The 26,680-nt window shown below is 35.3% G+C and overlaps 2 protein-coding genes across 7 annotated transcripts in view; both read right to left on the bottom strand.

Moving 5' to 3' along the window:
* The window catches only part of LOC148956376 (rab11 family-interacting protein 4-like), an 83,745-nt gene extending 83,349 nt beyond the window's left edge, over positions 1 to 396 (bottom strand). The window contains exon 1 of one of the 4 annotated variants that reach the window (XM_089107664.1): positions 253 to 396. The gene's annotated coding sequence lies outside the window, so the exon portion shown is untranslated. The remainder of the gene's footprint in view (positions 1 to 252) is intronic. The other 3 variants (XM_089107705.1, XM_089107746.1, XM_089107826.1) reach the window with 3 other exon arrangements.
* Positions 397 to 450: 54 nt separating this feature from the next.
* The window catches only part of LOC148956375 (box C/D snoRNA protein 1), a 50,571-nt gene continuing 24,341 nt past the window's right edge, over positions 451 to 26,680 (bottom strand). For all 3 annotated transcript variants that reach the window (XM_089107887.1, XM_089107892.1, XM_089107881.1), the window contains exons 6-7: positions 26,471 to 26,644; positions 451 to 599 (exon numbers count right to left, since the gene is read on the bottom strand). In XM_089107887.1, the coding sequence (XP_088964013.1) occupies positions 470 to 599; positions 26,471 to 26,644 (304 nt within the window). In that variant the 3' untranslated portion in view covers positions 451 to 469. The remainder of the gene's footprint in view (positions 600 to 26,470; positions 26,645 to 26,680) is intronic.

The raw sequence follows: 26,680 nt of genomic DNA, 5'->3' as shown, positions 1-26,680 counted from the left end.
GGGGGAGTAGGAGCTGAATGTAAAATGTGTTAGCTAAAATTATTCGGCATATTATGAAGTAAGAATTGTTTTCTTAACATGTTTCCTTCTCAATAACCTCTAATCTAGACCTTAACTAAAATACCCACATGTAGAATCTTGCCCATATGAGAAAAAACATGTGACGATTAGCCTCCCTCCTCAAACCCTATCAATGCCAATTGTTATTAGCCTGACAATTCCATCAGAATAATGCTGTAAGAATGGACTTACCAAAGGGTTCTAGGATGAATTAATTCCTTTTGTTTTCTCTCTTTTCAATAGGCTAAATCAATTCTACAAAAATATCAACAGTAATGGTTTCAAATTCACTTCCTATTAGATAGCTAAAGAAGCACTGCTGGATATGTGATCATTATTAGCCAACGCTCCGAAAACAAAACATGCCTAGAGCGATTCAACAAATTTCAGTGGGCGTAAAAGATTTTAATTACTTTTCATTAACAATTTGATACGATGAAAGATGCTCCTTGGAAATTAATACTAAGCATGGATACTCCACAATGTCTTTTCCTCTTAGATTATGTTTCAATGATTTTCCAAGCTCCAGCAAATAATATCTAAAAAAAGAAGAAAAATAAATAGAGCTGCTTCATAACGGAAAAATATTAGCACACAAAAAGAACTACCAAAAACACCACCAAGAGTTGTGGCTGAGGGGGCAACAACTTTCCATCACCTGGTGTACATCTCATAACGCCACAAGCGCCGCCCAGTTTCTTCGGGGTGGCACAGTTTTAATATAAAAATGCTCAATTTTAATTAATCAAAACGAATTTTTAAGAATATATTGCCTAATTTGATCGCTTTTATCAAATAGTATTATGATGTTTCCGGACGTCCTAATGCTTAGACAGGTAGACGTGGGTGAGTACGGAAGGAATAAGCAGGGGCGAACCTCCAGCATTTTTATTGGGAGGGCAAGAGGGGTCCATATCCGGATAGTCAAAGGGCATGGGATGCATAATAATTTTTTCTTCACATTACTGGGGGGGGGGGCAACTGCAACCCCCCCCCCCCCCCAAACGACACCCCTGGGAATAAGGCCCATAAAGAAACGGAAAAAATAAATAAAATAAAGCAACAATTTAAGATTGCTTTACTTTTATACTAATAAAAGTGTCCTTAAATGGTTTACATATACCATACCAAAGCTCCTATATTGTTTTATGTTTTCAGTAAAGCGCTAGTTTTCTGTAATCCTACAAACATAGAAAAATATCACCAGTTGATTTATTTATACTAGTTTTATTGATATGTGTTAGATAGGCTAGGAAGTAATAATTTTTGTTCGTTTTAAGTTTCAATTTCGCTCTTTGCTTCCCTCGGAAAAATTTGTTTTTTTTAAATTAATCTTTGCACGTTTTTGATTAAAATTTAATTTAGAAACAATACTGCCATGATCTTTTTTATTTATATGGAATAACTTCTGTTCGTTTCAAGTTTTAATGTTGCTCCTTAGTTTAAGTTGGAAACTTATTCTTTTATATAACTTCTAATGACCTCCAATCTAGGGGAGATAAGACACCACAACCCTTATTAAGGAGCTGAACGAAGAAGCCGTGTGACAAGAATTGAGGAAAAATAAGTTTAGAGTGGAAAGAAAAATCTAAACACAGTGTCTTTTCTTTTTGTAAAAATTTAAAAAAAAGAAGAAATAGATCTTTAGTTCTTTATTTTAAAAAATCAAATTTAGTAGCACTTAAAAAAGTAGCTCAGGGCGAGTAGCTTCGACACAAAAGGTTAACTAAGCGGACAGGTTTGCGTATCGACATACTTGTGGAAAATTTTGCTAGCTCAACAGAAATATGCCTTTAGGCTTAGGGAGTTATTTGACCTGTCCCTATATTGAAAAACCACTCATTACTTAGAAATGAATCGAAATTTCAAAAAAAAAGATCATTTCATGTGTAGTTAGAATAAATGGTATTATAAACTAAGTTTGTTTGCATTTCAAAAATTTTGGGAAGAATTACCCGAATACTCCTACATAACTGTTAATCATTTTTCTTTCTTCCTCTTTGGATGCACAGTTTTACGTATGGAGAGAATATTGGTGGAATTGTCAAGTAAATAATTTGAATAAGTAAGTATAACAATAAATAATAGTTCTTTAACATACAACTTTGAGTAGTTCCAGAACCACATGCCTACACTTCTCCAATTACTAAGTGGCAAGGGGTTGGGATCAGGGGCGTAATTTGCTACGGAGAAGAGGGGGCAACTGCACCTACCAAACCTCTGTTTCCCCCAAGACCCCAGTTTACCCCCCCCCCCCCCAGCTGCAGAAATTTAGTTTATCCAAAAATGTTGTCAAAACTAAGATTAGCCAGCACAATTTAAGCATCCACTGAAACTTTTTATTTACTATACTTTCTTTTTATTGTATATAACCTTTTTTATTACTATAAGGCTCGTTTTTCAGTTTTCTCTGTTTTGATTTAGAAAATTGGCTCCAACTTTGCCCCCCCCCCACCACAGGATTTTGACAAAATTACGCTATTCGTTTTTGGTATGGGTTTAGTGATCTACTAAGAATGTTGTTGCAAACCATGAACTGGACGACCTCTATTCCCTTTTGAATCAAAATGCTTGACAAAATATCTTCCCGGGACATGCTTTAAAAAATGAGTGAATCACATTTACAAAAAAAACAAAAACAATGAAATTATATGAAAATCATCATATACAATGGACAAAACCGTGATTGAAAAAAACCCCAAGCAGGAATCGACGCAAGAAACTCTAAATTGAAGTCCAACGCTGTACTAACAGAGCCATGCCTCTAATAATCTAATTGTATATATTGTTGTTTGTACCTTAATTGCGTAGCTTATTAAGGAGCTTGGAGGAGGAACATACGGGAGGTGTTCTTGCAGACCTCCAGTTAAGGGTTTTCGACAATAAAATATTACAGTGATGATATCGTTTTATACTTCCAAGCTTTTCTACTTCAGAAGTGACACCAAAAGTGTTGTTTTTAGTGCTATATCACGCTTACGGATGGTAGAACTGATAACAATCACGTAGATATGAGCAATAGCTTTCAAAGCAGCCATTAAACGTCACTCTAAAAAGTCCTGGTAGGCCACTAACACCAGCTTTTCCACTTGAGACATGGCACCGAAAGTGCCGTTTTTAGTGCCAGTTGGAACTTGCTGATGGTGTACTTTATAGGAAGGACGTATATATGAGCAATATCTTTTATATGATCTATTAAAAATCTGTCTAAGATGCCTGCGAAACCAATACGCCCAATAACATTACGCCCATACCGATACGTCCGATACCGATACAGCGTACAGCCCTTTCCTTGGAGACTATGGAGGGTCATATCATCACCAAAACCATAGAAAGTTGACCTTTGAAGTATGTTGAACAAAATGGCTATCTCGAAATTTTTATTGGATAACGTTGAGGGAAGGGGGCCTTTTGAGAGGGGGGCTAGTTGCCCTCCAATATTTTTGATAAATTAAAAGAGGTACTAGAAAATTTAATTTCCATTCAAATGAGCCATTAAACATCTCTCTATGATGTTCTTGTCATTCGCTAGCCCTGGTGAAAAAAAAAGAAAAAAGGTGACACATCAGTGCTACCCATGCAAAAAAGGGATTTTTCATGGTGTTCAAGGCGAAGGACTGTAATTTTCCTACTTAAAGGTTTTTGACAATGCGGATTCCAATAGTACACTTTTTATTTCGAACTGATACCATTTTCCAGGGGTTTCAGGCTCTTTCGAAATCACCCTAAATTTCTTTCGCAATAAACTTTTGCTTTTAAGATTAACCGAAACAATAGTTACCATTCCTGATTCAGTGTCAGATGGCAATTTTTTTAAACTAGAGATTTTTTTTTAATCGCTTTTTTCAACTTTTGGTTACTAAGGGCTGTTGTTTGCTCTTTACTAGGTTGCAGCTGCTGCTGCAAGTATGATATATTTTTTTAAATTCGTAATATAGATGCTTGATAAATTATTCTCCATTAAGAATATAAACATGAAACGACCAAGGTTTAAATTGGGGAATTCTGGAACCAACTACTTTTTTTAAACGTATTTAATTCAACATTAAATATGCCATATTCACTGAATATTCATTTTTTGAGGCTCAAGGCCCCCCTCCTACAAAAAGATCCGTATGCGCTTCCCCGTATCAGCTCACACGCAATCCTACATCCCTGTACATAACAGCCTCTGAATTTGTTTTTTTTTCAGATGTAAATTTTTGCGATACGTTTAAATCGATGTTGATGATTTAAGCATCCTAGATGAAAGTGTGAGCAAAATGAATGAAATTTTAGAGGTTTTGCGAGTTCAGGGTGCTAGAATAGGTTTGAAAAATTAATGTTAAGAAGACTAAGTCACTAAGGCTAGGAATAAGTGAAGATGAAAAGGTGACAATGGGTCATGAAAAGATTGATCAGGTGGGCAGATTCACTTACCTTGGTAGCATTATTAGTAAAGATGGTGGGAGCAGCAAAGATGTTAAATGTAGAATAGTCAAGGCTCAGGGTGTTTTTTCACAGTTAAAAAAAGCTTGGAAGAATAGGAAGACAAGACTGCAAACCAAGATTAGAATATTAGAACCTACAGAGATGACAGTGGTCAAATATGGCTCTGAAGCATGGGCGCTCCAAAAGCGGATAAAGATTTGTTAAATGTTTTCCAGAGAAATTGCTTAAGGATTGTTCTGGGTACCCGAATGACTGACCGTATTTCAAACAATAGGCTGTACGAAAAATGTGATTCAATACCGCTCTCTAGGGCTATAATGATAGAAAGGTTGAGGTGGCTAGGGCACGTTCTGCGGATGAAGGATGACAGATTGCCGAAGATTGTTCTTTTCGGCCAACCGTATAGGGCTAAACGGAAAGCAGGTCGTCCTCGTCTGGGGTGGGAGGAGTCATAAAGAAAGATTTTCAGGCGGTTTGGTGCTGCAGTCAGTTGTTAGTAGTAGTAGTTAGTTTAAATCGAATAGCTATCTCCAAATTTTCTGCCAATAGCATTTTCTCCCTCTTTGGGGCAAAATTGTTGTTTTGCACCATAAAATCGCAGAAAATGCCAGTTCGCAAAGACACACACTTTTTTGTTGCTTAAATAGGGCATTTGAGCTTTTAATTTCCTTTCGAATGAGCCTTCTCCCGACTTTCCAGGACCATTAGTTCGATACGATTATCACTGGGAAAAACAATCAAACAAACAAATAAACACGATATTGTGATGACTATTCTCGAAACCCCCACAAAATTTGGCCTTTTGTAGATAGAGACTTGAAACCTCTGCGATGGGGTTCCCCAATATGCTGAATTTGATGCTCTAATTTTCATCTAGGTCACTCTTTATTTTACGAGTATTTTGTCACGTTTTTGGAAATCAAGTGAATTTTCTAAGGCTCACAAGTTTCGGTCGGTAGACTTAAGTTTAATGAATTTTGTATATTTATAATTACCGTAAATTTTTTTAATGAATATATTATTATCAAAACTTCTTTTTTAGAGCATTGGCTACTATTAGCACGTGTCGCTCCTTCCTTTACACTTCTTTAACACGAACTGTTTGATAATGAAGCACATAAATTCTTGACTGCCATTTCTGGAGGGAATCAAAGACAATTTTTAAAACGATTACATTTTGAAGTTCTTAGGTTGGAGGGAGTGAAATGGTAAAGGTTGATGTCACCAATTGATAGAGAAGGGTCATTAATTCTACAAAATGCATATAACCCAAAACCTGGCTTTGCGGCAAATTTGTTTTTAATTTGACCCGCTAGAATGTATATATTTTCGAATACAGAATACAGAACACAATCAGATTTAACCCGTTCCAAATATATCAACATATCATAAGACAGTTTCAAGTATACACAGTTTAATTTCATGACAAATAACTTTCTCCTTAACCACTAACGTAAATATTAAGTAACAGCCTAAAAACGAACTGTGGATAACCAATATCAAACAAAACTTGACCGAAGCAATAACATGAATTCTATATCTTTAAATAGAACAGTAAAAAAAAGAAAAGAAAAAAAGGCAATAAGAAAATAGCTTCCAACCAGGACTGAAGCATTATTCGGATTTTGCAATTTCACCCGAGCATTTAAATAATATAAACTGGTATTGAAAGTAAGAATGAAGTCCAAAGATTGCTAAAACATTACTTGTGATGTATAATGAGGCAGTCTCATTAATTTAGTAGGACTAAACAACATTGCAGCTATTTATAAAAGCAAATTGTTCTGGAAATAACGCTTCAAGAAGAAGTTCACCCACTTGAATGCCTCTTTTCAACATATAATTCAAGATAAATGATAAATAAATAATTTTGTTCTATATAATAATTTTTGTTACATATTTATATCATAAATATGTTAGTTTAAATTTTAATGCTCTAGTACTTCTGCTGATGACGATCGCTGTATGTGTGATCGAAATATCTAGACTTTTGTATCTGCTTTCACTGTCTAATAAATGAACTTATCCCCATTCGAACGTTCAATTATTGGTCATGGAAAAACAATGTGGTCGTAGAAAAAAAATAGCTAATTTAAAGTATTACGTCTAAAATACGTCGTCTATACGGTGAGATGTGACCAATCAAGTATATAACTATAAATTCAACATTTCTTTTGCAATTAGAAGACAGAGAAGATTTTGCTCCCTTCATTAGAAATTCACTTTACATTTAGGCGATATTAAAACAGAAAATTAACTACTCAAGACTTTGGATGAACCCTATTATTGCTCTCAGACAAACCTAATGAATGAACCGGGAGTTCATTATTTTGTTCTGTACACAGTTTATATAATTATCCAGTATCTTTCCCTATCTCACCAATGATAAGAACCCGGACCGAGGTGCGAGTACTACAGAGAACGTTTTTGCAGATATAAACATAAGTGGCATTAGATCTTTTCACGAGTAGACAAAGAATAATCACCTACGGAACAAGTACTGAAAAAACCACTTGGCCGCCTCAACCAATAAGTGCAGAAATAAGTGGGAGGAGCTTTTTGTTCTCACCGAGAATGAAGAGCCAGAAATCATCTGCGGTAAACTTACTGGATAATTATATAAACTGTGGTTCTGTATAAGTAAGTTAATTTTAACTTTAATGCTTAAGTATTTCTGCTGATAACGATCGCTGTATATGTGATCGAAGTATCCAGACTTTTGTATCTATTATCACCGTCTAATAAATGGACTTGTCCCCATTTAAACGTTCATCTGTTCATGAAAAATGCAGTGGCAGATCCAGAGGGGGGGGCCTTCAAGATATTTTCTGGCGCCCTTAGTCCTTGTTTTTGTTTTCTGTTGTTCACTCTTGTTTTAGAATAAATTTGTTAATTGGGTCAATTATTGGCGCCTCTGTCACATTCGCCCCCCAGATTTTGCTTATAGGCAAAGTAAGCCCCCCCCCAAGTTTTGCTCTAGATCCAACCCAGACAAAATGCATATAAAAACACAGAAAAACTGAGGCGAATTGTATAGTAACAAAATGATGAAAAAAAACTTGGTTTATATTACTGACGAATGGAAACACTGAATTTATATGTTCATTTCGTTTCTGTCACTAAAATCATCTACCTGGCTTATAATTTTTCGAAAGATTTATACAGTAGTTTCAATTTGCATTCCTTTTTGTGTGATTTCAAACACGACCTTTTTATCTGTTTAGCCTGAGAAGTAGCTACAAGGAGAACGAATTCCAGGAAATTCCAACAAGGAGTGGGAAATATTTCTACAAAAAACTATCAGAAATGAGTAAAGGAAAAACCTTACCACGGAGAAAAAAATATCATTAAAACTAATGATAAATTACTACGGGCAACCATGGGTGAACCTCTTTCTTCTATTTGTTTTGCTAAAAAAAAGCCAGCTATTTCAAAATAGCTAGCCATGCGTAAGTACGTTCAATAAAAATGTCCATACCCTCTCGGCTAACAAATTCAGGCGTGACTGATTGGCAGAAATAAAGATTTTCATCTTTAAATCTATCAAACAGTTCGTGGTAACGAACTGTAAGTAAGGAGCGACCCGGCTCAATGGTAACCGAAACTCTAGAAAACGGGTTTTTGATACCAATAAATATATCAAAAGAATCAGATTTTAATGCTGATTTCAAAGATATAACTTTCATCAAGTTTAGTGCTACCCATCAAAAGTTACGCGCCAGAGAAAATTTGGCTGATTTTCGAAAAAAGGGGGAAAGACCCCCTAAAAGTTATAGAACCTTAATCAAAATCACACCATCATATTCAGCGTATCAGAGAACCCTACTGTAGAGGTTTTAAGCTCCTATCTACAAAAATGTGGAATTTTCCATTTTTTGCCAGAAGAAAAATCACGGATGCGTGTTTATTTGTTTGTTTTTTTTTGTTTTTTTTTTCCCCAGGGGGAATCATACCGACCCAGTGGTCCTAGAATATCTTGGGAGGGCTCATTGGAACGGAAATGAAAAGTTCTAGTGCCCTTCTAAAGAGACCAAAAAAAATGGAGAGCAACTAGGCCCCCTCCGACGCATATTTTTTTCCCAATGTCGCCCAATCAAAATTTTGAGATGGCCATTTTGTTCAGAATGGTCGAGAATATGATAAATATGTCTTTTAGGATGACTTAATCCCCCGAAGTTCCCAGAGGGAGGGCTAAAAGCTATGAACTTTACCCAATGTTAACCTATAGTAGTGGGTCTGGGGACGTATACAGACGTTTTCAGGAAGTTTTGTTTCGGTGCGGGGGAGGGCCGGGTGGGGAGGGGGGTAGGGTGGAGGATCTGTTCATTTAGGAACTTTTCATGGAGGAAGGGAAATTGCCATGAAGGGGGTGCCGGACTTCCCAGCATTATTTATTGGTTATTGGGAAGTATACAACCATTTTCAGGAAGGATTTTTTCTGGAGAGGGGGGGCTAGACGAGGGGGTTAATCCGCAGAATATGTCCGTGGAGGATGTGTCTGTGGGGGAAGGTAAATTTCCATGAAGGGGGCGCCGGATTTCCAAGCATTATTTAAAAAACGATCAGAAATTAAATAAAAAAAAAAAAAGTTTTTTCACCTGAAATGTAAGAAGGAATATTAGAACTTAAAACGAACAGAAATTATAACGTATGTTAGGGGGTTGTCCCCCAAGTCAATACCTCGCTCTTTACGATACAGTTTTTTTTTTTAAGTGCTTTCAAAAGACCTATCTATTCTAATTAAACGGCCTTTGTGATTCAGGGGTTTGTGAATCAAATTTTTTTTTAACTTTTAACGTAAAGAGCGTGGTATTGACTAAGGGAGAACCCCCTCATATACGTAATAACATATACGTAATAAAAAAAACAATAAAATAACAAGCGATACGGCTCAATAGTAATCGAAACTTTTAAAAACGGAATTTTGATGTCAATAAATGTATCAAAAGAATGTGTTTATAATGCTGATTCTAAATATATAAATTTTATTAAGTTTAGTATTACTCATCAAAGGCTACGAGCTTGAGAAAATTTACTCGATTTTTTAAAGAGGGGGGAAACATCCCCTGCCAAAATAAAAGCTCCATTAACTAAAAAACGATCAGAAATTAAATAAAAAAAACAAGTTTTTTAAACTGAAAGTAAGGAGCGACATTAAAACTTAAAACGAACAGAAATTATTCCGTATATGAAAGGGGCTGTCCCCTCCTCAACGCCTCGCTCTTTACGCTAAAGTTTTTTATTGTTTTAAAAAATAAAGTTGTGAGACAGAGTCAAACTTTAGCGTAAAGAGCGAGGCGTTGAGGAGGGGACAGCCCTTTCATATACGGAATAATTTCTGTTCGTTTTAAGTTTTAATGTCGCTCCTTACTTTCAGTTTAAAAAACTTGTTTTTTTTTATTTAATCTCATTTTAAATTAACAGCCTAATTTAAAAAAAAAAAAAAAAAAAAAAAAAAAAAAAAAAAAAAAACACTGAAAAAAGGCTTTTGTGATGTCCACTCTGATATCCGGCATTAAGACAGAAAATCACAAAGAAAGCGGAAATGTTAATTCGATTCCCACAATTAAGAATCTACCCTTCGAAAATTGACAAAGCGCTATCTTGTTGTTTGTCAATGTTTTCAGGCGGGCCATTTCAGTTCAAGTGTAAATCAAACAGATAGCGGCAACGAGCTGTAAGTATGGATCGACTCGGTTCAATCGAAACTCTAAAAAGCGAAATTTTGATATCGATAGATACATAAAAAAAATTAAATTTTTATGGTGATCCCAAATATATAAGATTCATTAAGTTTAGTGTTACCCATCAGAAGCTACGAGCCTCAAAAAAATTTGCGATTTCCAAAAAGGTGGTAAAGACCCCCAAAAGGTCAAGGAATCTTAATGAAAATCCCACCATAAAATTCAGCGTATCAGATAACCCTACTAGAAAAGTCAGGTATTTCAAAATAGCCAGCCATGCTTAAGTACGTTCATTAAAAATACCCATACCCCCTCGGATAACAAATTCAGGCGTGACTCTGATTGGCAGCAATTATGATTTTCATCTCTAAATCCATCACATTTTAAATTAACCGCCCAATTTTTACAAAAAAAAACAAAAAAAAAACACTGGAAAAAGGCTTTTGTGATGTCGTCCACTCTGACATCCGGCATTGAGACAGAAAATCACAAAGAAAACGGAAATGTTGATTCGATTCCCACAATTAAGAATCTACCCTTCAAAAATTGACAAAGCTCTATCTTGTTGTTTGTCAATCTTTTCAGGCAGGCCATTTAATTCAAGTGAAAATCAAAATCAAACAGATCGTGGCAACGAGCTGTAAGGATCGAATCGGTTTAATAGCAATCGAAACTCTAAAAAGTGGAATTCTGATATCAATATATACATAAAAAGAATTGGATTTTTAAGGTGATTTTAAATATATAAGATTCATTAAGTTTAGTGCTACCTATCAAAAGCTACGAGCTTCAGAAAAATTTGCGACTTCCAAAAAGTTGGTAAACACCCCCCAAAAGTCAAGGAATCTTAATGAAAATCACACCATCAAATTCAGCGTATCAAGGGATGTCATCTGCAAGACTACGGAATTGTTTTTTTTTTCTAGGAGAAAGATCACGAATGTGAGTTTATTTGTTTGTTGTTGTGTTTTTTCGCAAGGGTGATCGTATTGAACCAATGGTCCTAGAATATCGAGAGAGGGCCCATTCAATCAGAGGCTGAAAGTTCTAGTGCCCTTTTTAAGTGACCAAACAGATTAGAGGGCAACCATCCTCCCTCCCAAACCCCTTTCCCCCCAAATTCGTCCAATTAAAATTTTGAGATAGGCATTTTGTTCAGCATAGTTGAAAGGTCCAATAACTATGCCTTTGGAGATAACCTGCCCCCCCCCCACAGCCCCTGGGAAAGGGCTGTGAGTCACGATATTTTCCCATTGTTTACGAATAGTATTTGTTATTGGGAAATATACCGATACTTTTTTGGGCGAGGGGAAAACTTTCTGATGGGGGTATCTTCGAGGGGAGAATTTTCCGTGGGAAGGAAGAGTTTCCGGGGGGTGAACTTTCTAGGGAAAATTTAAAACTGGGGCAATTTGCCAGAACTCCTATAAAAAATTCTTTTCATTTGTCTTTCTATCTCTTTGACAAATCAATTTTACATGTAGAGATGTTCCTGGAAAATTGTCAGGCGTAAATTTTCAGCAAGGTTGTAATTGTCTGGGGGATTTTTCCGTGGGTAGGGGGATTTTCTGCAGGAAAATAAAATGTCTACTTTTATTTTTGTAGATTCTACACCTCAGAAGTAGGCATTTATAAATCCTAAGTTTAAAAGACCCTTTTCTAAACAGGGATTTATCTCTCAACTGCCATCTTTTGTTCAAAGTACTTACTGCACCATTGCATTAGAATAAGACCGTTTAATTAAAATTAATTAATAAAACTTTTTCCAAAAAATATGTTTTTCACAGAAAAGTATAAATTTTTTTACTTTCATAACTTTAATAAATCAAATAATATTAACATTTTGATTACTAAATATCAGTATATGTATAATAAACTGACAATGCACACTCATTTGTATTTTTTTCAGGAAAGTGCAAATTATGTTTTGGCCTTGGGAAGGCATAGGAGTTTTGAGCCCAACTTATGTTAATTGCTGCTCGTTTTCAGTTTGACCCGGTTATTTATTGTAATTTCTGTTTGTTTTGGGTTTCATTTATTTATCGATGCTGATTTGTGATAGTTTCATGCTTGGTAGATTATTTGATTTTATTTTTGCTAATTTTTTATTCAATGGAGTTCTTTAATTTTCTTTGAAAAACTTATTTTGTGAAAAATTTTTTTTAAATTAATTTCTGTTCGTTTTATATTGACATAGTCTTTTCAGGGAAAAAGAAAATAATATTTCAAATCTTTTCGTTATTTTTAAGACTTTATAGTTTGGCATGCTATTTGTATACTAGAGAAAAATTTTCAGCAATTTTTAACAACATACACCCTTTTAAAAATCTGGACACAAATAGTAGTGTTTAATTTAGTTTCATACCTCCTCTAGTTGACCTGAAATGGAAAACTTGATACCATTCGCAAAAAAGTCTTTTTACTTTCCTTGATGGCTTGGATACACTTGCGATATTTTGATTTGGTTAAGTTTTAAGAGCAGAAGTAGCCCCGAAAATTTGAACCTACTAATGTCAGTCATTCTTGTTGCATTACTGAGTTGCTTGATTGAGAATGGGAGTGTAAACAGTGTATTTTGATTGAACATTAAGATATTCTTTTGTTTTTTAACGAAAGAAGAGATGGAGTGTGTGGACCTTAGAGGGGGACTGGTTGCCTCACCATCGTTTTTGATTATTATAAATGGCATCAACCATTTTAATTTTAAATTAAATGAGCCCTTTTCGAACTTTCCAAGACAACTCCTTCGATACGAAGTGCCCTGGTCTAAACAACAACAACAACGAAAAATAATACATTATACCCAGAACGATCTTTAATAGGCAGCGCGATAGCGCTGCCTAAGTAAAAAAAGATGTGGCCAAAATGTATTATTTATTTTTTCTTCTCCATACCCGGGCACTTCGTATCGAAGGAGTTGTCGTAGAAACTTCGAAAACGGCTCATTCGATTGGGAATTGGAGTAGCTAGTGCCCTTTTTAATAGTCGAAAGTGATTGGAGGGCAACGTTATGCCCTAGGCATAGTTATGCCCTGGGGGCATATAAGGTTTTTATTCTACACCTCAGAAGTAGCCATTTATAAATCCTAAGTTTAAAAGACATCCCTTTTCTGAACAGGGATTCATCTCTCAACTGCCATCTTTTGTTCAAAGTACTTACTGTACCACTGAACTAGAATAAGGCTGTTTAATTAGAATTAAAAGCTATTTGAAAGTACTAAGAAACGTTAAGCGTAAAGAGAGAGGTATTGAGAAGAGAGCAACCCCTGTCATATACAGAATATTTTCTGTTGGTTTTAAGTTTTAATGTTGCTCCTTACTTTCAGTTGAAAACACTTTTTTTTTAAATTTAATATTCAAACAAATCATAGCCGTAGATATTGATTTAGATTTATGGTTGACATATTTAGTTGCCATCAAGTTGTTCTAAGCTTTAGAATCAGGGGTGCAGTCTTAGATTTGCCATCGCGGTCCTTCCTATTTGAACTCACTTCTATGTGAAACACATTTTACATACACTTTGGCGGGTCACCGCAAGAAAAAGATCTGGAGCCACTTACTTAAATGAAGTTATGCTTCAAGATTTTATTTTAAACACGAATCAAACACATTACAAATTATACTTCTATGGAAGGAGGGGAGGGGTAAACCCTTTCCAAGGTAGGTCTGAAGTACTACACTTTTTTCTTGTTCTGACCCTTCCCCCAGTGAAGTCCTCAAATCCTCCTCCCTCTAGGAATTGGACATTCCTGCATTTCTATGCTTACCAGCTCAAAGACAGATTTATGGTTTAATTATTACTCTGAGATACAGGCGCTCACCAATGTGCAAAAATTCCCTCGCTGGTGCTAATTCATCGTTGGTAACTGATTAAAGTAAAAATTTTAGAAGCAAAAAGATTATGCTTTGTATTGTCTATGCAGGTTCAGCATTCATTTAATGTAGCAAAACCTGGATATGTAGCAAGAACTCCCATAAGCTGAAGATGCGCCTGTTTAATAGCAAAGTCATGCACTGACATATGGTTGCGAGTCTTGGATTCTGCCGAAAGTTTAAGAGGAAATGTTGCTTCTCTTTTCCAACAATTGTTTACGAAGAATAATTGCAATTAGTTGGGTTGATCGAAGATGCAACATCCAGATCAGAACTATTTCCAAGCAACCAAAAATAACACACGAAATCATGCTTAGAATAGGGCGATACTGGGGTAACTAGACTCGCAAGGGACAAGGACGACATCCTTACGACGTTTAGTGTAAGCAATGGTGCTAAACTCCTCAGGTCTTCAGAGGAACTATAGACAACGCAATGCGCTAGGTTGTTCTCTTGAAAAGGAAGCGAGAGTCTTGGAGTCATCCCTCAATGAGCTATGGACATTCGCCCAAGATCATCCGTCATGGAAGTAAGTCAACCGTTGCTGCCTTATGCGTCTCAGGGCGTGGGAATAACTAGAGTAAGACTAATAACGGAATAACACAACCAGGTCCAGATAGGGCCACTAGGCCTGGGCCTAGGGGCACACAAGGCCAGGGGGCGCAATAAATTATCACTGAGTGATTTTTTTCTTAACAAAACTGGACTTATGTGATTTATTGTCAAAGTGACAAGTGACCTCCGCCACCGTGCTGCCTATTCACAGAAAAGAGATTTTGAAACAACACAGGAATTCCGTGGCTACTTATAAACTGTCAGATTTCTCCCAAGAATGGCACCTGAGAGCTCGGTATCACCTCTCTCTTTCATTACTTTTGGCTCATCAGTTGCTTTCTGTTCAGTGCTTCCACTATCCCAGAATTTTCGGGTATTTCTCCGAAAATCTCGCAAAAACAGAGCGGCAAAAATGCTTGGGCCTAGAAGTGTCAAAACTAAAAATTCAGCCCTTAACATAACAAATATTAGCATTTGTTGGAAAATTCGTACAACAAATAATTCAGCAAAAGTAGAAGTTAAATAAACAAAAACCGAAAGAACACTCAATTTAAAATCCGGTTGTTAGAAGTTATGCTCATTTTTAGAAAACAAAAATTAATTTGTATTTAAAATAGCAATATTTTATTGCCTACTTTAAATTCTTGGAAATAAAATAAATGCTGGATTTGGAATTTTTATCGTTTGATAACACGCGTTTTAAAAATTATAAGAATATGCTGGTAAGGATCCTTAGAGTAAGTGAAAGACTTTATTATGAAAATTCTTTTCGAAATTCAGATTCCCCTAGAAAAACTTGGAGTTTGATTAAAGATAAAATTGGAAGAAATAAAAAGTTGTTACACCCTGAAGTGTTATTTGATATTAATGGTAAAGAATTTAGAGGACCACAAGCTGTTGCTAAGAAGTTTAGTGAATATTTTGCTTGTATTGGATCATCTGTTGTTTCAGAAGAAGTTGACCTTTCTTCCCCAAGGTCGCATAAAAAATATCTACCGCCCACTGAAGATACGAGCATATTTATGGCCCCGGTTACTTTTGCAGAATTTCAAAAGGTCATTAAGAATTTAAAAAATGGTAATTCATTGGGATATGATGAACTTTCAACTAATTTGCTAAAAAATATTGCAGGTGAAATTTTTGAACCATTGCTTCATATTTTAAATTTATGTATTTTCTCAGGTACATTTCCTAAAAGATGGAAAATTGTACGTGTAATACCATTGCATAAAAAAGGAGATAAATCTGATACAAATAATTATCGTCCTATTGCAATTTTATCACCATTGTCTAAAGTATTGGAAAAAATTTTAAAAGGAAGGATTACTAATTATCTAGATAAAATAAATTTTTTTACCAAACATCAGTTTGGATTTAGGGCAGGCCATTCGACGGAACAAGCAGTTGCAGCTCTTGTATTAGAAATAAATGACAGCTTAGATAGTAATTATCATGTATCTACTGTTTTTTATTATGTTAAAAAAGCATTTGACACTTTAAACCATGAAATTCTTTTTGATAAAATGGAAAATTCCGGTATAAGAGGGAAAGGACTAGATATAATAAGATCATACCTTTATGGACGTAAAATCGTGGTAGATGTTGATGGACATTTGTCTAGTTTAAATGATCTTGAAGATATTGGTGTCCCACAAGGATCGGTATTAGGTCCGCTTTTATTTTTGATGTATATTAATGATCTCCCACGATGTTTGCAGGGAAATAATGGTCTTGCAATTTTATTCGCAGATGACACAGCTGTTTCTGTTAAAGCGAAGGATTCATCTACATTGATTCAAAATCTGTTTAACACTGTTAGTTCAGTTAATCGATGGTTTGTATCTAATTATTTAGTACCGAATTTTAAGAAGACTGAATTTATGGTTTTTGGTCATTCAAAACGTGCTACTAAAAAAATTTCATGTCAGGAGCTTCAAGTTTGTGAGCATAAAATACGTAGAGTTCAATCGTATCCTTATTTAGGAGTTTTTATTGATCCCCTTTTGTCATTTCAAACTCATATTGATCATTTAAGGGTGAAACTTTCGCAAAATATTGGGTCTATGTATCGTTTGCAACATGTTTTTCCATTTTCAATTTTAAAAATAATTTATCATTCTTTGATTGCTCCTTATTTAAATTATTGCACAATTATTTATTTAAATACTTTTTGGACGCATATAAAACCCCTACAGATCCTTCAAAATAAAGCAGTGAGAATACTTGGAAATTTTTTACATCGTCCATCAAAACTTAGAGATGCATCGGAAACTGAAACATTATTTCTTTTCTTGAATTTATTAGATCTGAAACATATAAGAGAACTTAATATATCAATATGGCATTTTAAAATACAAGATCCTAGTAGTTATTTTTATGAAAAATCTCTGTTGATTCTGCCCCCTCCTTCGGCTCTTAGGTGTTCTGGAACATATCGAATTCCCTTTGTTAATTGTGAAAGATCTAGATTTTCAATTAGATACCAAATACCATTTATTTCAAATAAATATAGGCTGAAAGATAGAATTCAAATTGAGTCATTTCGGCAAATATCAGTTCTAAGGAAGAAAATATTAAAATTATGTATTGACCTGTGATGGTGGAATAGAATTTTTTTTTATTATTATTATTATTTTTTTTGTTTATATTTGTTACCCATGTTGGGATAGCCTTCCATGCCCCACTTGTCCAGCGTTTGTTTTCTTTATGTTTGTTATGTTTTTTGTTTTTTTCTTTAACCAGGTTTTTTTTCTTTCTCTCTTTTGTTATGATGAGGAAATGTTTTTTTTAATGGTTTTTTTAATTTTTATTTTTTTTTTTTTTTATTATTATTAATACCCAATTTTACGAGCTTTGCTCTCTGTTGGGGGTATATGTTTTTTTGTTATGTTGATTTATTCAAATAAAAATTCTTCTTCTTCTTCTTCTTCTTAACACTATAATTTGTCGAAAAAGAATACATAGCCATGGTTTCTTAATTTTTATAAAGTTGCAAACGGTGGAGACGGATTTTCTGTCTTAAACACTTGAGTTGTAGCATTCACGCATTTTCTGAGGTTCTTTGCTTTATAAACCATGTCTAAATGTGCAGCTGGATTCCCATATCTGTTTAGTAAATATAAAGCTTGGAAATAAGAGGGGATTCCAAAGTCCTAATCAGGGAGCGTTGTTATTAGAGTCATTAAACGAAATCCCTGTTAACAATCTGCAGAATTATGATGGGTATATCGTTCACAGTTCAACTACAAAGATAGAAAAAGAATAGGGGCCTGGTTATACTAAATTTCGTGGTAACCCAGAGTCATTAAATGAATAAACCATGGTCGTAATTTCAAGCATTTAGACGACTGCTTGCTCTTCTTTTGTATGCTCTATGAAAGAATAATGATAGCAATTTTGCCGTTATTTTGCAAAACTTTTGAAATTACGACCGTGATTTCTAAATAAAAACATTAGCGTGACTCCTAATTAACTGTAAAATTCAGAACTGGGACTCTATACTGTTTCGTATATCTCATGATCTATGAGGTAAACAATGGATCTATCTCTTGAGGTGTACGGGCGTTTTCAGTACAATTTATTACTGATGCCACTGAAAATTTTCAACGGTCGACAATTTTGACTTTGTACTCGTTTATGTCAAGACCATTGAATTCAAGAATATGCTTGATATGAGTTACCCGCTTGATAGGAGTTTACCTCCAAACAATCATCGTCTTATACACATGTCGAATTTCTTTGTGGTTACAGTAGTAGCTCTTGCCTAGTAAAGAATGAACTACGACTTATAGTACTGAGGGAATCAATAGAGGGCTCTTTTGAATGAAAATTCAACGTTTTAGCGTCTTTTTTTAATTAACAAAGGAGGTGAAACAACAAAAAAACGTAGATTTATGCCATTTTGTGCCACAAAACTACCATTTTGGCCCGAATAGCCGGTCAACTTAGAAATATTGAAAAGCTAAGCAAAGAACCAAGTTTAGTATTTCCTATTCATAAAGGTATGATGTTTATTTTGCAATAAAAAATGAAAGATTATTCTATAATACCAACAGTTATTCAGCAATGCATAGTTGTGCACTATTTAATAGGCAAGTCATAAGCAGATCTTTTCTATAAGGGGGGGGGACGAGGATACCTAAAGCACCCATAGCTGCATTTTCAAGCCAAAATTTTCAAACTTTTAAAAATAGATCCTTCAGATAAATATGGTGGGGATTCAACCCTTGACTCCCCTTCATTCAAAGAACTTCATCTGGACCAAGCGTACAATGTGGGTACTGACGATCCAACAGGTCCCCTTTTCCTGCGGAAAGTTTGTTTTAATATGGGAGTATTATAGTAAAATATTAATTTAGGTATAAAGAGTAGGGTTCATTTTAAGTTTGACTTATTATATGGCTTTATTTCTCCTCGTTTTAGGTTTTAATATGACTTTACTTTTCTTTGGAATGATTATTTTAGGAAAAAGGTTTTTTTTTATTGATTTTTGGTCGTTTTTCGCTTCAACATTTTGGCCTTACATCTAATGTCTATCTTCAGCAAAATAAGAAAGTAGAATAAAGGTAAAATTTATTTTACGAAAAGAAAATGAGAGGACTAAAAACCCAGCTTACAATAAATGATTCCTATCGTCATTACAACATATAATCTCAGTTAAGACTAGCATAAAAGGTAATTCATATAGTCAAAATCGTATTAGAAACAATTTTTTAATACAATTCCTGTTGTTGTTTTCTTTTTAAAGCTAGCTGTGCATGTCCCTTAGGTACAAGTTCACCTTGATTGGTTCTAGTTGCTATTTTAGATTATGTCAAATCCTTTTTAATTAATTCTGTGTATAATGTATTAACTGTGTGTTCGTCTAAATCTCTATTTAAGCAAGCATAATTACTTAGCTTATGTTTAATTTCGATTGCCTCCCGAACACTTTGTTGAGTACCTAGATTATACTAATGAGAGTGGTGTCTTCGAAAAGTACTGGATGATTAGGGTTTTTAAATATATGGTTGCTCAGGGCAGAATCAAAAGAAATAAAAGTGCTAGTTGAGTTTAGCTGCTTTTATTATGCTACCCTTGTGCTTTTGTAGACGTTTTTCAAAATTTTGACGGGTTCCACCGACACAATGATTACCGCAGTCACGTCGTATTTGATCATCCTTCTTTGAAGAGTACTTAGGGTCTATCCTAACCAGAGTTAAGAAAACTCATAACTTTTAAATTACTTTGGTATTTGTTTAGCCTTGTGACACCTGATAAGGAGACATGTTAAGAAAACAATTCTTACTTTAAAATATGTATAATACTCCTAGTTCTTATATTATCTAACGGGAGAACCTTTATCATCAAATCTTTCCTCTAAACATCCTCAAAAGAGAAAAAGTTTCCAAATATCACCACGTTGAAAATTCAATGCTTAAGTCTTTTGCAATTGCCGCTGTAAACTGTTGCCAAATAAGTTGTTTTATAGAAAGCGTTTAGCACGTGTGTCAAAAAAATGTGTTTAAAGAAAAAGTAGTGGTAAATTGAAATTATAGAAATTCTGTGCATCTTTTGTAACCTAACCTAACCTGATAACTTCAATTCAAAATCAACGGATTTTTTATATAATTTTTTTATATTATTTCATTTCTTTTTCAATGCCGTGCCTATTTTGTATTTTCGGTTTTTCGTCGAAAATACAACATTTTGATTTTCGCCACTGCTTTTAATATTTTGTATTTACGCCACTGCTATTCGCTCTTCGCCACTGCTGTTTAAAAAAAAATATTAAAAAGACCGGCATGAACGCTATCTATAAAAGAACTTATTAGGCAGCAATTTAAAGCGGCAATTTAAAAAGACTTAAGCATTGAATTTTCAACGTGGTGATATTTGGAAACTTTTTCTCTTTTGAGGATTTTTAGAGGAAAGACTTGATGATAAAGGTTCTCCCGTTGGATAATATAAGAAGTAGGATCATTATACATATTTTAAAGTAAGAATTGTTTTCTTAACATGTCTCCTTATCAGGTGTCACAAGGCTAAACAAATACCATTACTTTAAGTGATACAATCACTCCGCAACTGTACAGCGGATTTTTGCCAGGCGGTAGCTTTTGTCCAAAGTTTTATGGCTTACCGAAATTACATACACGAGGCATCTCTTTAACAGGTTGGCGAACGTGGTCCACAGGTATTATTTTGGACAGAGGTAGCCCAAAAATAGCAAAGGAGCCGTAAAACTTAAGAACAAGACTAGAAAAGTCAAATTAGAACATCAAGCATCACAATTTGCTTTTTTTTTAAGCCAACAAACCCAGTGTTTCTTAATTTCCCATTCAATTTCTGTTTTGTTTTCAAGACTGCTAGGATTTTAGATGGAACAAAAGCGTGTTTCTTTTTATAAATATACTGATTTTGGGTATAGCTTTAGCAGGGGAGGGATCCAAGAGGTAGTTTAGGGGCATGTTTTGCCCCTCAGAAGGTCGAAAGTTTCACTACCTACACGGTGGAAGGTTGGAAACACCATTAAGGGAGTTCAAGATTTGCTGGTATGCCCCCCGGACACGATTTCTGTATCAGCCTCCAAGCTTCAGCCATTTGTGTCTTCAAAGGATCAGAATAAGCAGGCATAGGCATATGTAAGCAAAATATCCCGAAGGAATTGTTTGATTGATTAGGCTAAATTACTCCACGATTATAATTTATGTCTGAAGAGGTAAATTCAATCAAAATATTTGCAGGTAATTACATAGGGGTAGATAGTACAACATATACTCCCTGGTCAATTTTGCTTGTAAAACAGCAATCAAATAAAAAAGATAAGAAATATTCGCCATATCATGCTCTTTTACAAATATAATTACCGCAGTCACAAGTAGTCGCAGCCTTAGTTATAAGTAGTTACAGTCGCAGCTAGTTACAGTGACAAGTAGTCAAAATCACAAATATTTGCAATCACAATCACAAGTAGTCCAATCGCAGTCATAAGTAGTCGCAGTCACAGTTGCAAGTGGTTGCATTCGCAGTCGGAAGTAGTCACAGTCATAATTATAAGTAGTTGCAGTTGCTAGTAGTACCTTCGAAAGTAGTTACAGTCACAATCGCAAGTAGTCACAGTCTCAATCACAAATAATTGCAGCCACAGGCACAAGAACTCGGAGTCGCATTCACAAGTAGTCGCAGTCTCATGGAGTCGCAATTGAGTTATCGCAGTCGCAAGTAGTTGCAGTCACCAGTAGTTCCAATCGTAAGTATTCACAGTCACAAGTAATCACAGTCACAGGTGATTGCAGTCAGATTGGCAGTCGCAAGTAGTTGCGGCTGTAAGTAGTCACAGTCGTTGGTAGTCACAGTTTTAGTCGTAAGTAGCAACGGCCACAGTAACAAGTCGTCAGAATCAACAGTTGTCACCGATAAAAGTTGTCACAGGCACAAGTATTCGCAGTTAAAGTCACATGTGGTCGCAGCCGCAAGTAGCCACAGAAGAAACCACAAATAGTCACACTCACAAGTACCCACAGTCGCAATAGTTGCAGAAGCAGCTGTAGTAATAGTAGTATACACATAGTGTCTTTTGGTTAGTTCAATATCCCTCTCAACATGCCCAGAAAGTTTCAACTTAATGCCCTAAGCTGTTCTTCAGATCCTGTTGATACACCCTTTTGACAACCTGCATGCATATAGTTAGCTTTGATTTAGTTCAACATCCTCCTCAACAGTCCCTGAAACTTTCACCCTTATAATCCTAGCATTAGTAGTAGTAGTAGAGGGAAGTACTAGCAACAGTAGTAGAAGAGGACAATAATAGTAGAGGGAAGTACTAACAGTAGCTGTAGCAGTTATAGTCACAACTGTAGAGCAGAGTGTCTTTCGGTTGGAACAGCTTAATGTCGTTCCTGAAATGTTGCTGATCCGCCCTTTTGACAGCCTGCTTGCACCAAGTGTTTTTATTTAGTTTAACATCCCCCTCAACATTCCCTGAAAGTTTCACCTTAATACCCTTATCCCTAGAAGTAGTAGTAGCACTAGTAGCAGTAGTGGCAGTAGCGGTAAGCACAGTGTTTTTTGGTTAGTTCAACATCCTCCTCAACATACCCCGAAAGTTTCAAATTCTAACCCAAGCCGTTTCTGAGATATTGCTGATACGCCTTTTTGACCGCGCGGATGCATATGGCGTGCTTTGACTTAGTTCAACATTACCTGTAAGTTCACCCTTATAGCCTTAACGGTAGTATTATACCCATAGTGCCATTTGGTTAGCTCTATATACCTCGTCAACATACCCCGAAAGCTTCAAATTCTACCCGAAGCCGTTTCTGATATACGCCTTTTTGACCACGTGGATGCAAATGGTGTATTTCGACTTAGTTTAACATTCCCTGTAAGTTCACCCTTATAGCCTCAGCGGTAGTATTATGCACATAGTGCCTTTTGGCTAGCTCAACAGCCCCCTAACTTGTACTGAAAGTTTCAACTTAATGCTCTCAGCCACCTCTGAGATGTTGCTGATACGTCGTTTTGACAACCTACATGCACAAAGTGTGTTTTTAATTAGCGCATCATCCCCCACAACATCCCTGAAAGTTTAACCTTAATGCTTATACTTAGCAGTAATAGCAGTTGTAGTAGTAGCAGCAGTAGTAGTAATAGTATACCTATAGTTCCTATTGGTTAGTCCAACATCCGCCTAAACATGCCCTGAAAGCTTCAATTTAATACCTTAAGCCATTCCTGAGATATAGCTGATACGCCCTTTTGACAACCTGCATGCACACAATATGTTTTGATTTAGTTTAACATTCCCTGAAAATTTCACCTTAGTAACCATTGCCTTAGTTGCTGTGGCAGTAGCAGCAAAAGCAGTACTAGCAGTCGTATTCGTATGCACAAAGTGCCTTTTGTTAGTTCAGCATCACCCTCAACATGACCTGAAAGATTCAACTTAATACTCTAAGCCGTTCCGAAGATATTACTGATAGTGCCGTTTGACAATCTGAATGCACATAGTGTATTTTGGTTTAATTCAACTTCCCCCTCAACATTCCCTGAGAGTTTCACCCTTATAGACTTATCAGTAGCCATTATAGTAATTTGAGTATGCAAATAGTACCTTTAGGATAGTTCAACATTCCCCTCAATATGCCCTGAACATTTCAATTTAATACTCAAAGCCGTTCCTGATATATTGCTGACACATTCTTTCAACACCTGCATGCACATAGCATGTTTTAATTTACTTCAAGATCCACCTCAACATTACCTGAAAATTCCATCTCAATAGCCTTAGTTGTAGCAGTATGAACAGTAATAGTGGTAGTAAGTACATTGTGCATTTCAGTTAGTTCAACATCCCCCTCAACATGCCCTGAACGTTTCAATTTAATACTCAAAGCCGTTCCTGAGATATTGCTGACACACTCTTTCAACAGCCTGCATGCACAAAGTATGTTTTGATTTACTTCAAGATCCTCCTCAACATTACCTGAAAATTCCATCTCAATAGCCTTAGTTGTAGTAGTATTAACAGTAATAGTAGTAGTAAGCAAATTGTGCATTTCGGTTAGTTTAACATCCCCCTCAACATTCCCTGACAGTTTCAACTTAATAAACTAAGCCATTCTTGAAATATTGCTGATACGCCCTTTTGACGGCCTGCACAATGTGTTTTGATTTAATCCAACATTCCCTGAAAGCTTCAACTTAAAAATTTTAGTCTTTTTGGATACCCAGGATCGAACATGCCCTATTCCGTATAACAAATCCTATCTGTAAATAATTACATAACTTACAACCCTTGCTCCAAGAGCAAAGGGGGTCTTGTCATCCCCATAGGCATATTTTTTGGAGAGGGTATCAAAAAGGGGCGTGTAAGAGAGATTGGTTGCCTTACAATCAATTTAGACTCTTAAAAGAGTACTAGAAACTTCAATTTCAAATCAAAGGAGTCTTGGTGAAAAGCTAAAAAACTAAATAAATAATACATAGGATTCACTTCGTTCTTTACTTAGGTAGTGTTATTGCGCTGCCTAAGATTTAAAAATTATGAATTTCACCAACCCTGGTAAGGATAGGACGCAAATTAATCGTCAAAGAGGCGTATAGCAAATACCGTGGCAATGACTGTGACAACTATTATGTCGTCAGAAGCCATTAGAATTTGGAAAAACTACAGCAGCACAACAATAGCATACGAATAAAGAATCTAAACTATACTACTATTTCTGTTTCATTTTATTCAACTCTGAGTACCCATATTTCTAAAAACCCTAGTCAATACCTTTCGAAGACTTTACTCTCGTTTGCCAATGATATAGATTTTAAATAAATTGTTTAAAAGGCAATCGAAATTTAACACAAGCTAAATAATTATGCTTAAAAGACTATGATAATACGCGCTTAATTCAATATACACAAATTTAACAAAAAGGGATTTAACATATTATAAAACAAAACCGATCACAGAGAACTTGTGCCTAAGAGACATACAAGGCTAGCTTCAAAAAACAGAAGTAGTATTAAAAACTTGCTTCTGATATGATTTTCACTATATGAATTACGTTTTACATTAGTATTAGTTGAATTTGCATATGGTACGGATGTTAGGACTCTTTTACTATTACTTTTATGCTCAGGTTTCTTCCTTTTTTTCATAAGTTGGATGTTAACTTTATTTTCCTTTCTCGTTTTGGTGAGGAGGACTGTTAGATATACATGGCATCATACTGGAAAATATTTTTTGTCCACTGGCTCCATCTTCGTTCTTTTCATGCCTGAAAACCGGTATTTTCCTCGATTTTTCTTTTAGTTCTTATACAACTATTAAGATTGTTTCGATGTGTAAATCCTATCCGTTGTTGCCACAATGGAATCGGGAAAAGAAGTAAGTGAAAACTTTTCTTGTTTACAAAAAAGCCCAACTAGACGTTTGCAGCGCTCACTGCAGCTGATGGTCGAGCAATGCAACTATCAATGGGGTGATGACCTTTAAGTTCAGTTGGACTCTGGCAAAATTAGAGGCTCATGGGAATATACAACAATTATACAAAAGGTCTTTCTAAAAAGATGTTTCATAGGCAAGTCAATTAACTAATAGTTGAAATTTTTAATTTGAACAATGTTAATAATATCTATGTTAATGCATAGCTTAGATTTATGGCAGCATTTGTCGTTTGCAACAGCAATTAGGAAAATTACACTTCTATAGCTCCATGATGATATTTTTTGGGGTTCATTTTCTGCTGATTTTTCACATACGTTTCTTATTCTCAAATTTGACACCTGCGAAGCGTAAAACTACATAACTGAATATTCAAGGCAATTTTCTTCAGAGAATGATAACTTCAAATTTACACTAGATATGGCTGAAAAAGCAGTTGAAAAAAGCTAGATGGCTAAAAAAACAGTTGACAAAGGGTAGATGGTTAAAAAAGTTGGAAATAAACAGCTGGAATGACAGAATAACAGTCAAACAAGAAGCAATTATCCATAATGTCTTGGAAAGATTTAGCTCTAATCGAAGAAGATTGATTAATGCTGAAGCTTATTAATGATTTATGATTTTTGGTTGTTTTTTATTAATAAATATTTCATAGGTATGATAGATCTTGCTGGCACTGTAAGGTTTTGTGAAATGCCAATATAACTTCAGCCCCCAGACCTTCATCACAGAATCGGCTGCCCCCTCCTAGAGAAGAAGCTAGGTACGCCTATGAAGGTACAGAAACTATTTTGATGGATTTTAAAAACTAAACACCTATATCAAATATACTAAATTGGTGTTAAAGAGAAATTAGACGCGGAAATATGTCCGAAGTCAAATACTACTGACAAATCAATAAAGAGGATGAGCATGCTAAGATTCCACTCGGGATATTCGAACTTACTTTCCCGAATGTTTATACTGCATTTCTGCCGGCATTAGTACTCTCAGGGAGCTACGACCTCCAGCTATTAAAAAGTCGATTTGTTCTTTCAGATCTTCACTTGTACTCTCACATGACTTTAACTGAGACAAATGTTCCCCAATAGTAGCTCCTATTTCGTTGTCTTCCGGGAATCTGAAAGAACGCTTTGAATTGAATATTGAAAATTAA

This window comes from Artemia sp. Qi Xiang Cuo, chromosome 1 (assembly GCF_049724085.1).
Source record: "Artemia sp. Qi Xiang Cuo chromosome 1, ASM4972408v1, whole genome shotgun sequence".
NCBI classification, from domain to species: Eukaryota; Metazoa; Arthropoda; class Branchiopoda; order Anostraca; family Artemiidae; genus Artemia; species Artemia sp. Qi Xiang Cuo.
This window is presented reverse-complemented; position numbering and strand designations above follow the sequence as displayed.